The sequence below is a fragment of the Bubalus bubalis genome, chromosome 4, assembly GCF_019923935.1.
Source record: "Bubalus bubalis isolate 160015118507 breed Murrah chromosome 4, NDDB_SH_1, whole genome shotgun sequence".
Classification (NCBI taxonomy): domain Eukaryota; kingdom Metazoa; phylum Chordata; class Mammalia; order Artiodactyla; family Bovidae; genus Bubalus; species Bubalus bubalis.
Window position 1 is genome coordinate 69,658,088 of NC_059160.1, and position 15,998 is coordinate 69,674,085.

At 45.4% G+C, this 15,998-nt stretch overlaps 1 protein-coding gene across 4 annotated transcripts in view; it reads right to left on the reverse strand.

Annotated features, from left to right (window-relative positions):
- PPM1H (protein phosphatase, Mg2+/Mn2+ dependent 1H) overlaps nucleotides 1–15,998 on the reverse strand; it is a 305,996-nt gene that overhangs the window by 161,781 nt on the left and 128,217 nt on the right. For all 4 annotated transcript variants that reach the window (XM_006072608.4, XM_044941582.2, XM_044941581.2 and 1 more), the window contains exon 3: nucleotides 2,247–2,591. In XM_006072608.4, coding sequence (XP_006072670.1) covers nucleotides 2,247–2,591 — 345 coding nt within the window. The remainder of the gene's footprint in view (nucleotides 1–2,246; nucleotides 2,592–15,998) is intronic.

Here is a 15,998-nt window from a genome sequence, read left to right on the forward strand (position 1 = left end):
CCACAGGAGGACTTCTCCAGGGAACCCTTCCTTCATCTCTTTATCAGATTCCTACTCACCTGCATTTTTCCTCTCGAGGCCCTTCCCATTTATATTTTATCTGTTTAACACCCACCTTTGCCTAATTTCTTCAATACTCTTCCCAGTGAGACCTGGCTTACAGGTAGCTTTCAACAAATATTTATGGATTGAATAAATTACACAGGAAAGTGAAATGATCTTTTTGATGGCAGTTAAATGTGCAAGAAAAATTTCCGGTCATGAATTAGCTAGTGAAGTTTAAAAAAGTTCAAAACAAACACCCAGAATGAGGTTCTTAGTATTTTTTTGAATGAGACTCTCAACAGTAGTTGCTAGGAACCCTGAGCCATTAACTGGCAGAAACAGCCTGAGATCAGTGTGGAGGCCTGACTCAATGTGACATCGGCCTCTGGTGGATAAAGTTGAGAATACAGCAATTCCAAGTAAAAGATACCCCATAGCACTAGCTACAGCGAAGGAAAACAAAAAACCCAAAATTGTTTCTGTTTTTCATATATAAGAGGAATTTTCCTTCCATATGGGCACAGTCCATTGTCAGATTTTTACCTCAACTAAATATTCAGCTTTTTGAGCAATCGCATTTAGAAATAGCTATCATATCGAAGCTTCCCTGATAGAGACTTTATACCAAGCCTGAGTAGGAGTCAATTTTACTACCTTAATTCTTTTTTTCCTAAATAATCTTTTCCAGGCTCCTGGTGTTTTTCTTGGACTTGAAGGCTACCAAATACTCCTGAGATGGAGGTGCATTTTAAGCTACCTGCTACTCAAAGGGTATGTGACATGGAGAGAAATGCTGGGACCAAAGAAGAAATGACTTAAAGAGAAGCGAGTGTGCAAATTAGAGGCGTGAATATAGGAACAAGTTTTGCTTTGTAAACAACTCAGATGAGATGATGCTGTTTAATATTACTTACTTTTCTCTTCTCATTAGCACTCAACCTAACATCCTGAGATCCTGGGATGCGTACAGCGTGTACGTTCAGTTCTGCAGGTCTTGCTTTAAGAGCTTGTCATTACTTTTCTTTCTTTTGGGCGCACTACACGGCCTGTGGTTTCTCCCTGACTAGGGATGGAACTCATGCCTTCTGCAGTGAAACCGCAGAGTCTTAACCGCTGTACCACCAGGGAAGTCCATTGCCATGGTTTTTTTTTTTTTTTTTTTTTTAAGATTTTTTGATGTGGGTCATTTTTAAAGTCTTTATTAAATGTGTTACAATATTGCCTTTTGTCTTTATGTTTTGATTTTTTGGGGTTGTTTTTATGTTTCGATCTTTTTGGCGGCGCAGCATGTGGGATCTCAGCTTCCTGACCAGGGATTGAACCCACATTCCTTGCATTGGAAGGTGAAATCTTAACCACTAGGCCACCAGGGACACCCATTGTTGTTACTTTTTAATCTCCAGGTTTTAAGGGCACTATCATTGCCCACTCACCCTACTCCAGTACTTAGAACATCTTTACATATCTCTTCCTGAATCTGCACACAGGATGTCGCTCAGGAGAGAAAATCTCTGGAACTCAAATAAGTGCCACCGTATAAAGTGAGCTCAAGAGGGAAAGGGGTGGTACAGAAGAGCCCATCTGTGTGCCTCTCACAGGGCAGAACAGCAGGGGACGCTGTAAGGGCAGCTCTGTGTGTTCTCAGGAAGGAGGCTGAATCTCTCCGTCACACATGTTCCAGTTTAAATGTACCAACAAATAAATCTCTGTTCCCACCTAAAACAAATAATTCTTAGGTACTGGCCCCTCCTTGCTTTAAGCAATGGGAACCACACTGCCAATCATGTTCTCAGACCGGATCTGAACAGGAAAGGTACTTCTGAGCACTTTTCTCAAAGCTCTGTTTCCCCAAACACCTGGAACTCATACACAGGTGTCATACAGATGGCACCCTTGCTCAGTTTCGATTAAGTGCCATGGTACCAGCTGGTAATCATAAGAGTTGGCAGAGAGAGAAGCAATAAGGTATTTATTTTATAAGCCTATCACCTCGGCACTATCCCCCTTTCATCCTCTTTTACATTTCAACAGCACAGGATGCTAGAACTCTTTTGAGAATGGAAGCCCTGCTGTGCCAGGGAGAAGTCGGAGGGGGCACCATGCAGAGGAATAGGCAGGTCAGAGACATGCCCTTCCAGGGGACTTGAAAGAAACAAAGATGTGGGTTAAGTGACCGCCCCGGCGTCCTGGGGCATACCCACCATTTCCTTGAATGCACTTTCAAGAGCCCCAATAACCAGGCACTCGTGCGGGATCTTCTTCTCGGTGAAGAAGCGCGTGGGCGGGGTGCTGGGGGAGCCCGGGGCGCCCACCCCTCCGCGGAGCGAGGCCGCGCGGGTCAGAGTCCGGCTGCTGGAGGGCGTGTGGTCCGGCTCCTCGCCCAGGCAGGCGGGCGGCAGCACAGCCGAGTTCTTCAGGATCTCCACGATGTCCTGCAGCTGCTCCGTGATGTGGTGCTGCAGCAGGTGGGACGCCACCACGGCAGCCCCGGACCCCGCGTGACCGTCAAACAGCGACCAGTAGTGGCAGGAAACGCCTTCCGATTCCTGCGGGGAGAGGGCGACAAGGAAGCGTGAGCACCGAGGCGGCCACTGCCCCGGGCTGAGGGCCACCCCTCTGGGGCTCAGCGCATCCACCCGTGGTCTGTCTGCAAACGAGGGCGGGGGTTGGGGGGAGGGCAAAATAGTGCAAGACACTCAGGGATGTGTACCCAGGTGCATCACTGCTGCTCCCTTATCTCCGCTGCCCCCGGAGATAAAGCGGTCCCTGCCTGTCCACCAAGGGCAAGATCTCAAGGCATCACCCTCTCAGCTGGCATGAGATCTACTTTAAATTGATGTGTAAGGACTTCCCTGATGGTCCCTGGGCTAAGACTCTGCTCCCAAGGTGGCAGGTCTGAGTTTGATCCCTGGTCAGGGAACTAGATCCTTCATGTGGCAACTAAGACTTGGCACAGTCAAATAAGCAAAAATAAATATTAAAAAAATTTTTTTGATGTGTAGAAGTGAGAGGTAAAACTACATACAAATAAGTCTTTACAGTTTTAACAGCTAGTTTCTCATCTCCCTTCTACTGCAACCCCAGAGCAGGTTAGACACACAGTCTTTTAAAAAATTTTTTATAATTAAGTTTATTTATATTTAATTGAAGGATAAGTGCTTTACAATACTGTGTTGGTTTCTGCCAAACATCAACATGAATCAGCCAGAGGTATACCTATGTCGCCTCTCTCTTGACCCTTCCTCCCCCCTCCCTCCCCGTCCCAGTCCTCTAGGTTGTCACAGAGCCTGGTTTGAGTTTCCTCCATCACACAGCAAATTCCCACTGGCTATCTACTTTACATATGGTAATGTGTATATTTCGATGTTACTCTCTCCATACCTCCTACCCTTTCCTTCTCTCCCTCCCTTCTATCCTCCCCCTCCCCCCACTGCTGCGTTCATAAGTCTGTTTTCTGTGTCTGTCTCTTTAGAGGAAATTAGGCCCTTTTTACAGATGCTTCAGGGTAGTAGACTCGCTTCCTCCCCCCCAGTAGGGCTTTTACACGCTCAGATAATTGCCCCATCTGCTTAGGTCTACATCCTGAATTTTTAGAACATGTTTTTCCCTTGAACACCCCATCTAGTCAAACCTTCACAAGATGCAGACAATTAAAAGCTCCTCTTCACGTGTCCTACTTCCCTCAGTTTTCCAGCTGTCACTCAGCATCTTGGCTTCCTCTTCCTACCCTGAAGCTACATGCAGCCCATGTTCCCTCATCTGCCATGGATCTGGTACCTGCTGGTTGATTTCGAGACTGTTTCAAGATGAGCACTTTTAAAAACCATGTTTGAATCATAGCTACAGGCGGGAAAAAAAAGGTGTTCAATTATGATGTATCTAGAGGAGTAAGATATAAAATGCTGAGATTAAACAGGTGCGGTACATGTTACATCCACTTCTGACAACTAGGTTTATCTACTCTGCAGCAATAAATACTGAATTCCTTTTTTTCGTTGAAACCATTATATAAAGTTCTTTTGGTCTATCTTATTTTTTGAAATTGAAATATATTTGCCCTATAACACGGCATGAATTTAAGGTGTGCAGCTTGATACATTTACATACTGTGATATAGTTGTCATCATAGCCAACACTTAGCATCTCTATCACTACACATATTTTTTCTTTCTGGTTAGAATAAGTTCTAATCTCCTGGCATGTTTCATTTTTATAATACAATAAGGTTGTCTGTGTTCACTATACTGTGCATTAGATCTCTAGGACTTATTTACTACTCATCTCTCCTATCCCCTTTGGGTCCATCTTAGAATGATGCTGGAAGATACTATGTAGTAGAATGACATATGCCTTTACTCTACTTGTGCCCTTTAAATCTTTGTTTTTATTCAATTCTGTGCTAGATGCTTAGAGATAATTTTTTGGGGGAGGTCAACAAATATTTGCTGAGCGATCCTTCTGTGACACGCACAAAAAGTGGGGCAGTGGGGAATGAAAAACTAGATTAAAGAGACATCATAGTCTGATCGCAAGAACCCAGGGGAGAGATAGACACTGATCAAATAATCACACAGATAAATGTGAAGTCATAATTCTGGTGAGGGTGACAAGGAGAGGTTCTTAGCGCCGTGAGACCAGCCTGCAGAGGGGCACATTGGAGGACACTTCCTGAGGACATAAGCACCAGGCTGACAGCCACTGGAAATCCACAAGTAAGGAGGGGAGAGGAGAGAAAGCCAGGTGGCAGCAACAGCAGATACAAAAGCTCTGTGGTCGAAGGTGTGTGACGAGGAAGAGGAGACTGAACCGTGGCCATGTGACTGAATAGGGGAGAAAGGCAGGAAAGGAAGGAGATGACATGAGATTGGAGAGGAAGATAGTTGGACCACTCAGTCCCTCTGGGATACACAAAGGATCCAGAACATGTGATGGCTTCAGCTTAAGAGTAACAGAAAACCACTGATTGAGGTGGGAGTTAGAAAATTGATTTATATTTTTAAAACATCATTCAAGCTATGATGTCAGGATTAGGGGAGAAGAAAGGGTGAAAGTGAGCCAGTTAGAACACCAGTTCAGTCGCTCAGTTGTGTCCAACTCTTTGCGACCCCATGAACCACAGCACGTCAGGACTCCCTGTCCATCACCAACTCCCAGAGTCCACCCAAACCCATGTCCATTGAGTCAGTGATGCCATCCAACCATCTCATCCTCTGTTGTCCCCTTCTCCTGCTCTCAATCTTTCCCAGCATCAAGGTCTTTTTAAATGAGTCAGGTCTTCGCATCAGGTGGCCAAAGTATTGGAGTTTAAGCTTCAACATCAGTCCTTCCAATGAACACCCAGGACTGATCTCCTTTAGGATGGACTGGTTGGATCTCCTTGCAGTCCGAGGGACTCGCAAGAGTCTTCTCCAACACCACGGTTCAAAAGCATCAATTCTTCTGCGCTCAGCTTTTTTTATAGTCCAACTCTCACATCCATACATGACCACTGGAAAAACCATAGGCTTGACTAGACGGATCTTTGTCGGCAAAGTAATGTCTCTGCTTTTTTAACATGCTATCTAGGTTGGTCATAACTTTCCTTCCAAGGAGTAAGCATCTTTTAATTTCATGGCTGCAATCATCATCTGCAGTGATTTTGGAGCCCCCTAAAATAAAGTCAGCCACTGTTTCCACTGTTTCCCCATCTATTTGCCATGAAGTGATGGGGCTGGATGCCATGATCTTAGTTTTCTGAATGCTGAGCTTTAAGCCAACTTTTTCACTCTCCTCTTTCACTTTCATCAAGAGGCTCTTTAATTCTTCTTCACTTTCTTCCATAAGGGTGGTGTCATCTGCATATCTGAGGTGATTGATACTTCTCCCGGCAATCTTGATTCCAGCTTGTGCTTCCTCCAGCCCAGCGTTTCTCATGATGTACTCTGAATAGAAGTTAAATAAGCAGGGTGACAATACACAGCCTTGACGTACTCCTTTTCCTATTTGGAACCAGTCTGTTGTTCCATGTCCAGTTCTAACTGTTGCTTCCTGACCTGCATACAGGTTTCTCAAGAGGCAGGTCAGGTGGTCTGGTATTCCCATCTCTTTCAGAATTTTCCACAGTTTATTGTGATCCACACAGTCAAAGGCTTTGGCATAGTCAATAAAGCAGAAACAGATGTTTTTCTGGAACTCTCTTGCTTTTTCATTGATCCAGCGGATGTTGGCAATTTGATCTCTGGTTCTTCTGCCTTTTCTAAAACCAGCTTGAACATCTGGAAGTTCACGGCTCACATATTGCTGAAGCCTGGCTTGGAAAATTTTGAGTATTACTTTACTAGCATGTGAAATGAGTGCAATTGTGCAGTAGTTTGAGCATTCTTTGGCATTGCCTTTCTTTGGCATTGGAATGAAAACTGACCTTTTCCAGCCCTGTGGCCACTGCTGAGTTTTCCAAGTTTGCTGGCATATTGAGTGCAGCACTTTGACAACGTCATCTTTCAGGATTTGAAATAGCTCAATTGGAATTCCATCACCTCCACTAGCTTTGTTCGTAGTGATGCTTCCTAAGGCCCACTTGACTTCACATTCCAGGATGTCTGGCTCTAGGTCAGTGATCACACCATTGTGATTATCTGGGTCATGAAGATCTTTTTTGTACAGTTCTTCTGTGTATTCTTGCCACCTCTTCTTAATATCTTCTGCTTCTGTTAGGTCCATACCATTTCTGTCCTTTATCGAGCCCATCTTTGCATGAAATGTTCCCTTAATATCTCTAATTTTCTTGAAGAGATCTCTAGTCTTTCCCATTCTGTTGTTTTCCTCTATTTCTTTGCATTGATCACTGAGGAAGGCTTTCTTATCTCTCCTTGCTATTCTTTGGAACTCTGCATTCAAATGGGTATATCTTTCCTTTCTCCTTTGCTTTTCGCTTCTCTTTTCACAGCTATTTGTAAGGCCTCCTCAGACAGCCATTTTGCTTTTTTGCATTTCTTTTTCTTGGGGATGGTCTTGATTCCTGTCTCCTGTACAATGTCATGAACCTCCATCCATAGTTCATCAGGCACCCTGTCTATCAGATCTAGTCCCTTAAATCTATTTCTCATTTCCACTGTACAGTCATAAGGGATATGATTTAGGTCATACCTGAATGGTATAGTTCAATTTCAGTCTGAATTTGGCAATAAGGAGTTCATAATCTGAGCCACAGTTAGCTCCCAGTCTTGTTTTTGCTGACTGTATACAGCTTCTCCATCTTTGGCTGCAAAGAATATAATCAATCTGATTTCAGTGTCGACCATCTGTTGATGTCCATGTGTAGAGTCTTCTCTTGTGTTGTTGGAAGAGGGTGTTTGCTATGACCAGTGTGTTCTCTTGGCAGAACTCTATTAGCCTTTGCCCTGCTTCATTCTGTATTCCAAGGCCAAATTTGCCTGTTACTCCAGGTGTTTCTTGACATCCTACTTTTGTATTCCAGTCCCCTATAACGAAAAGGACATTTTTGGGGGGGGGGGTGTTAGTTCTAGAAGATTTGTAGGTCTTCATAGAACTGTTCAACTTCAGCTTCTTCAGCGTTGCTGGTCAGGGAATAGACTTGGATTACTGTGATATTGAATGGTTTGCCTTGGACACGAACAGAGATCATTCTGTCGTTTTTGAGACTGCATCCAAGTACTGCATTTCAGACTCTTTTGTTGATTATGATGGCTACTCCATTTCTTCAAAGGGATTCCTGCCCACAGTTGCTGCTGCTGCTGCTAAGTTGCTTCAGTCGTGTCCAACTCTGTGCAACCCCAGAGACGGCAGCCAAGCAGGCTCCGCCATCTGTGGGATTCTCCAGGCAAGGACACTGGAGTGGGTTGCCATTTCCTTCTCCCAGGCATGAAAGTGAAAAGTGAAAGGGAAGTCGCTCAGTCATGTCCGACTCTTAGTGACCCCATGGACTGCAGCCTACCAGGCTCCTCCGTCCATGGGATTTTCCAGGCAAGAGTACTGGAGTGGGGTGCCATTGCCTTCTCCACAGTAGTAGACAATAATGGTCATCTGAATTAAATTCATCCATTCCAGTCCATCCTAGTTCACTGATCCCTAGAATATCGATGTTCACTCTTGTCATCTCCTGTTTGACCACTTCCAATTTTCCTCGATTCATGGACCTAACATTCCAGGTTCCTATGCAATATTGCTCTTTACAGCATCGAACCCTGCTTACATCACCAGTCCCATTCACAACTGGGTGTTGTTTTTGCTTTGGCTCCATCCCTTCATTCTTTCGGGAGTTGTTTCTCCACTGATCTCCAGTAGCGTATTGGGCACCTAACGATCTGGGGAGTTCATCTTTCAGTGTCTTATCTTTTTGCCTTTTCATACACTCAATTAAATCCAGGTAAGAGGAAACACTTATGAATGACCTAAAAGCACCTTAAAATGAAGGAATAAGCACACTAACTCAGAGGAAAATTAAGTGCAAAAACAACGACCTAAGGACTAGAAGATCTGGATTCAGTGGCATCTTCAACATCAATTAGCTGAGAAGGAGGCAGAGCAAGGAAAGGAAGGCAGTCCAGGCATTGGACCCTGGCAGGGTCACTCTAGAGCTGGACATCCTTGTTACTTAACATCTCTGTGCCATGGTTTCCTAGTAACTAAAAGGCAGGTGATAGCTACCTTACTGCGGAGAAGTACTGGGGAGATTAAATGGTAATTTACATCAAGTAAGTAGCTAACTAACATGTCTGGAGCGAGTGAGCATGTGTGCATGTGTGAGGGTGTGTGTGTTATCATTACCATTACAATATGATCCTCAATAAGTCATTTTCTGGGCTTCAGTTCTTCACCAAAATGAGGAGTGGGGGACTTCCCTAGAAGACTCTGATGCCCCTGCTATCTCCCCAAATTCAACGTTTAAGCAGGATAGACCAGTGTGGGCTACAGAAGTGGAGGAGAGGTGGGTCTTGAAGACAGGCCAAGTAGAACTTGAATGGATCGAGAGGTAATATGGCAAACAGGAGGCTTGACTCTGATAGTTGCTCATCTAGGGTCTCTTCTCTTTTCCTCCTCACTACTAAGTCTGTCTGGGACAGCAACACGTCCACTAAAAATACTCACATCTCAGACTCCCTTGCAGCTCTGTATGGTCACGTGGCCTCACTTTGGCCAATGAGCTACAAGAGGAAGTATCCTGGTTAGAACTAGGAAAACTAGGGTTTTCTTGACAAAAAAGACAACTCAATGGGCCTGGTTTTTTACCCTTTATCCTGCCCTCATTCTTCCTGCCTGAGTCACAGAAATGACACCTGGAGGCAACATTACTACCTTTTGCCAAAAAGGCTAAAAGCTGCAGCCCAGGGTTGGGACAGATATATTTCACTCAGTCTTTTCCAACTCTTTGCAATTGCATGGACTATAGTTGGCCAGGCTCCTCTGTCCATGGGATTTTCCAGGCAAGAATACTGGAGTGGGTTGCCATTTCCTGCTCTAGGGGATCTTCCTGACCCAGGGATTGAACCTGTGTCTCTTATTAATCCTGCATTAGCAGGCATTTTACCACTAGCGCCACCTGGAAAGCAGCCCAGGGTGGGAGGGCAGGAAGTCAGAAGGAGCCTGGGCCCTGGATGTCTGGCTAGGAAATGCTGCACAGGCCCTGGACAAGCTGTCATGTGGGTTTCAAGACATTTCAATGAGCCATTGTTGTGAGATTCTGCAACAAGAGCTGGGCACATGGAGAAGGATGGGTGTATATGTAGTATCCTGGGACTTGTGGCATGCATAGTAGAATAGAGGAGCACATGTAAGTAAGGCACAAGCACAGAGAAGAATCTGAAGTAGGTAGAAGTGGATATCCACTTAGAATAAACCCGGACCCCCAGGAAATGGTTTTTAATTCAAGGCATCTGTGGAAAGACTTCAGGGAGTCCATGAATCCATCTTCATTTTCACATACCTCTGAAAATGGACACCTCCCTCTATGATGAATGTAAGAAAACAAAGCACAGCAGTATTAGCAGTATCTGTGACTTGGTCACCAATAGAAATAGCACTGTCCTTCCACACAGTTTGAATTATTGTTTATGCTCATCACTACTTTGCAATGATTATCAACCCATTGCATGCTCTTGTTACTTGCTGCATTAGTAAAGTACATGTTGCCATATTATTAACACATCCCCATGACGAGGGAAAAGTGGCAAAAGGAAAGGATTTCTTGCCCAATGCATCTAATTCCCCAAAGGGCCCAAGGCCACCTGGGTGAAACCCACTCACACAGTCCTACACCTGATTCAATGAAACCCCAGCCAAGGTCTCTGAGGAAGCTGCAGCAGGGGCAGCATAGGGATGGGAGAGGGGCCATCGTGTCAGTGTCTGGGCACAGATCCTGCAACACCAAACTTTCTCATGTTTCCAAAGTCATAATTTGAACCAAAAAAGATCAAACCCCGTGAGATAACAAGTCACACTGCCATGGAATGCCTTGACATTTTAAAACAGCAACTCTGAAATTTTTCTGACAAGTAATCCAACCATTTCCTTCAACAAGGTAGAGCATTCTGCAGCTACCAAAACCACCACCAGCTGACAAAATACCTGGGGAATTTTTAACAGTCATGAAGAGGCTTGGGTTTGGGGCCCTCTGACATGGGGCTCAACATTTTCTTTTTGAGAACACCTCTGCACAGCAGCACTCTAAAGACTAGTACAGCAAATTTTTAAAAGGCAATTAATAATTTTCACAGCTAAAACTCGTAACACATACTTTTCCCACAAAGAAAGTTTCTTTCCACAAAAAAGGCGTGCATGTTTGTGCACGGTAAGTTGCTTTAATCATGTCTGACTATCTGCAGCCCCATGGACTATAGCCCGCCAGGCTCCTCTGTCCATGGGATTCTCCAGGCAAGAATACTGGAGTGGGTTGCCATGCCCTGCTCCAGGGTATCTTCCCAACCCATGGATTGAACCCAAGTCTCCTGTGTCTCCTGCATTGCAGGCGAATTATTTATCACTGAGCCACTGGGGAAGATCCAGACAAAGTGTTGCTGCTAAGTCACTTCAGTCGTGTCCGTCTCTGTGCGACCCCATAGACAGCAGCCCACCAGGCTCCCTGTCCCAGGGATTCTTCAGGCAAGAACACTGGAGCGGGTTGCCATTTTCTTCTCCAGACAAAGTGCAGGTTGACTAAATTCAGCACTGGCCAATGCAGGAGCCAAGGCTACACCCATTAAGCAGTGTCTCTGAAGGTGGAGCCCCACCTTTCATTTTTTTAAAAGCTTCCCAGGGGATGTTAATGAGCAGCCACAGTTGAGAACCCCTGCTTTAGTGAAAAGAGAATTGGTAAGCCATCAGGAGACCCACATTGTAGTCCAAATCTGCCACTGGTTCACTGTACAACTTCAGATGTGTCACTTACATCTCCCTGAACAGATTAGACCAGTGGTGTCCAAACTGTGTTCTTTCGTTCTGAAGAGGTGCCTTAGGAAAGAGGAAGGTAAGTGAGTGTTGAAGCGATGAGTCTCTTCGTCTATTACACCAACTAGAGTGGAATGGTTTTATCAGTTATAAACACCAGGGTCTTGCAAAAGATTTTGGACAAAAGAATTTGACTATTTAAAATAAAAATTTGAAAGCCTCTGAACTAGATAAAAACAAACCCATCAAGAGATTTCAAAATCTTCAGTGTCCTTCCATGGCAGGAACTTCAACGGTGAGTGATATATTAATACTACGTGGGGAGAGAACCACAAAGCAGGCTCTCGCTGTGCACTCAGATGCCAGCTCAGCTGTTAAGAGACTAAAAGACCACAAAGGCACAGACACAGCTAGTTAGAGCACCCTCCCCTTCATTTGCAATATTGCAAATGCTTTACAAATATTAGCTCATTTAGGCCTACTACAATCCTAGGATGGGGTATGGTTACCACCCCCATTTTACAGGAGGAAAATGAAGGACAGAGAGGAGGGTGACCCCTCCAGGTCACGACATATTAAGTGATGAGGCTGGCACCAGAGTCCACCTGTAAACCATCAGCTCCCACATGAGGCTGAACACCCCCAGCCCATGCTCCGCCTGGCCCTGGATGGAAAGCTTGCCCTGATGGATACTTGGCTCTTGAATTCACTTCTCCACTCTGCAACCTGAGTTTTTCTAAAACACACAATCTGATTAATGTCTTATACCGGCCCAACAACCTGCCCTGCAGGCTGACTCCAGGCTATGACACCCTGGTTTGCAGTCCCTGATCCAGTCTCTGATTCTCTACCTTCCATCTCTTCCTTCAAATCCCACCATGCAGAACTACAGTGCTTACAGCTCATCACAAACCACTATTGCCCCTCCCACTCTGGTCCCCCAACCTTTTTGGTACTCAATTTAACTGTCACCTCTTCCGACAAGTTCCCACTGCTCCCTGCACCCACCCCTGCACCATTCACCATATTGCCCGTGACTGTCCACCTGCTTGAGCAATTCGGGATTGAAGGAAAGAATATTCTGGAAAAAGGGAGCAGCTAATAAGCAATGCAGGTGAAAAGAAGTGTATATATATATATGGTTATATGGAGGCCCGTGTGGACAGTGGCCTGATTCATGCCAACCTTGTGGGCTAGGTTCAGGTTAGGGTGAGATTCTGGAGCCTAGGAAGGCAGACCCAGGAGACCCACTCTGCTGCCTTGGGACATAAGGAGTGATGAGATGCCTCTGTTCCTGAGAATACTGAGAGCTGGGCTGAGGCAGCCAGCACTGAGCCCAGGACATTCTGCAGGTGCACTGCAAGAAGGAAGCTTCAGAATTCAAGGGGCTCCTAGAGATCTGTCCTAAGGTAAATAGGGCCTAGGTCTGGGAGGTATCACGGGGCCAGGACAGGAGACTTCATGGGACACTTCAAGGACCAACATGACGCTGGAGTGGGCTACAGGGTGTTTGAGACGGGGACGAGACCTTATCAGAGATAAGGTCTAATCACAGAATTAAAATCTACTTTTTAAAAAAATTGGAGTATAATTGCTTTACAATGTTAGTGTTAGTTTCTGCTGTACAATGAAGCGAATCAGCTATACGTGTACATATCCCCTCTCTCTTGGACTTCCCCACTGCCCCTTGCCATCCCACTCATCTAGGTCCTCACAGAGCACTGAGCTGAGCTCCCTGTGCTACACAGCAGCTTCCCACTAGCTATCTGTTTTACACATGGCAGTGTATATAGAAGAAGAAGTGAAGAAGTGAAGTTGCTCAGTCACGTCTGACTCTTTGTGACCCCATGGACTGTAGCCTTCCAGGCTCCTCCATCCATGGGATTTTCCAGGCAAGAACACTGGAGTGGGGTGCCATTGCCTTCTCCAGGGGATATAGGCCAACCCTAATCTCCCAGTTGTCCCACCTTCCCCTTCCCTACCATGTCCACATGTTTGCTCTCTCTGTCTGCGTCTCTATTCCTACCTTGCAAATAGGTTCATCTGTACCATTTTTCTAGATTCCACATAAATGTTGGAGGGGGCATGGAGAACAGGAAACCCTCTTGCACTGTTGGTAGAAATGTAAATTGATACAGCCACTATGGAGAACAGTATGAAGGTTCCTTAGAAAACTAAACACAGAACGATCACAGGACCCGGCAATCCCGCTGCTGGGCATAAACTCTGAGAAAACCCTATTTCAAAAAGATACATGCACCCCAATGCTCACTGCAGCACTGTTTACAACAGCCAGGACACGGAAGCAACCTAGACTCCATTGACAGAGGAATGGGTAAAGAAGATGTGATGCATATATACAATGGAATATTACTCAGCCTTAAAAAGGAACAAAACTAGGTCATTTGAGATGTGGATGGACCTAGAGTCTGCCCTACAGAGTAAAGTCAGAAAGAGAAAACAAATATCACATATTAACACATATATTGGGAATCTAAAATCTACTTTGGAAAGAAGCATGATCAAGCAGGATATGCCACACATTTATTCTGAAACACATATGAGGACCCACCTTCTCCCTCACCCTTTTTACTCAAAACGATGCCATTGGTTTCTGTCAGTCAGAGTGCATGGTGTGAGGCACAATCAGATCTGAGAACCTTGAGGAATGAACACCTCAGTGTCACATCAGCACTGAGGCACCACAGTGACATCAGGGGTCTGAGTTGGGAATAAGGCAGCTGGGGGGTGGGGTGGAGCTGTGAATCTACAGGAGAGACCTGAAAAGTCCCAAGTTATATGAACACAGTACTTTCAAAGCATCTCAAATCTGTGATTTCATTGCAAATACACCTGTATTCCCTCACTGCATAGAATCTTTAATGACTCCCTGCTGCTGCTTCCGCTAAGTCACTTCAGTCATGTCCAACTCTGTGCAACCCCATAGATGGCAGCCCACCAGGCTCCCCTGTCCCTGGGATTCTCCAGGCAAGAACACTGGAGTGGGTTGCCATTTCCTTCTCCAATGCATGAAAGTGAAAAGTGAAAGTGAAGTTGCTCAGTCATGTCCGACTCTTAGCGACCCCATGGACTGCAGCCTACCAGGCTCCTCTGTCCATGGGATTTTCCAGGCAAGAGTACTGGAGTGGGGTGCCATTGCCTTCTCCGCAATGACTCCCTACTGCCCTTAAAATACCTTTTGGTCTTCTGGATGCTCACACAGCTCATTGGCCCTGCATAATCTGGCTGCCACTCCTCTCTTGCTCCTTGTCAGTGATTTTGAATACTCTTGTCCCTTCTCTTCTAACTCCCTTGTCACCACTAGGACTATAAATGTCATGTTTTTATTCTGCCCTAAAACACTCATCTTTTGCCATCTGCTTGGAGAACTATTTATCCTTCAGCTTTCAGTGGCAGCATCTCCTTCCTACCAAGCCCGTCTGGACTACCTCAGTCTCTGTACATCCCCTACGGAAGTGTTTATCCCACTGATGTGGAATTGCCTGACGTGTCTGTATCAGCGTCCTCAGAGACTCACATACATCTCATTCACTATGGCACTCCAGGGGGTGCCTGGTATAGAACAGATGCTTAATAATGACTAAATATACAAAGAAAAGAAGGGAGAAAGTGGAGTTTTTCATTTGCCTTTTTTTTAAAGCAATATAGCAGTTTAAAAAATAAGAATTTTATGTAAGATACTTCATACGGTAAAACCAACAGAATAAATCCAGTCTACTTCAGGATCAGAGTTGACTTACCTAACTTTATGACCTCTCAGCTCTCTGGGGCTAGGTGTGTCCTGCAAATAAGCAACCTAGATCCAGGGCCCTTAGCATCTCAAACGTGCTCCATGGAAAAACCAAAGGGATGGGACACTGCCTTCTCTGGCTGTACTTGATTTGCGAGGCCTGATAGCCCTTATGCGGAGAAGGCAATGGCACCCCACTCCAGTACTCTTGCCTGGAAAATCCCATGGATGGAAGAGCCTGGTAGACTGCAGTCCATGGGGTCGTGAAGAGTCCAACACGACTGAGCGACTTCACTTTCATGCATTGGAGAAGGAAATGGCAACCCACTCCAGTGTTCTTGCCTGGAGAGTCCCAGGGACAGCAGAGCCTGGTGGGCTGCCGTCTATGGGGTCGCACAGAGTCGGACACAATTGAAGCGACTTAGCAGTAGCAGCAGCAGCCTAGCCCTTATGGGACCAGTTTAAAACATACACAAAATTCTCTTCTAAGCCCAGGTTTTTAATCTTAAAAAAAAAAAAAAAAAAAAAAAAAAACCTAACTAACCTACCAGGTTCCTCTTACTGGAAAGTTGAGCTATTAAAACCCACAGACTTTCTTCAGCTCTTGTGCCCTGCTGAGAGGTATAATCCGCTATTGCCTTTTCCTTTGTGCCAGGGACTAAAGGGTAAGGAATGTGCATGAGGAGTTGAAACACTGTGTTCTCCACCTGCTTGGTCCCAGCAAAGGTACTAAAGCAGGGACGTAAAGGGCACAGCTGCATCCAACATCCTCAGCCCAGCCCGCCCCACGCTCCAGCTGCCCACAGCCAAAGGCACCATC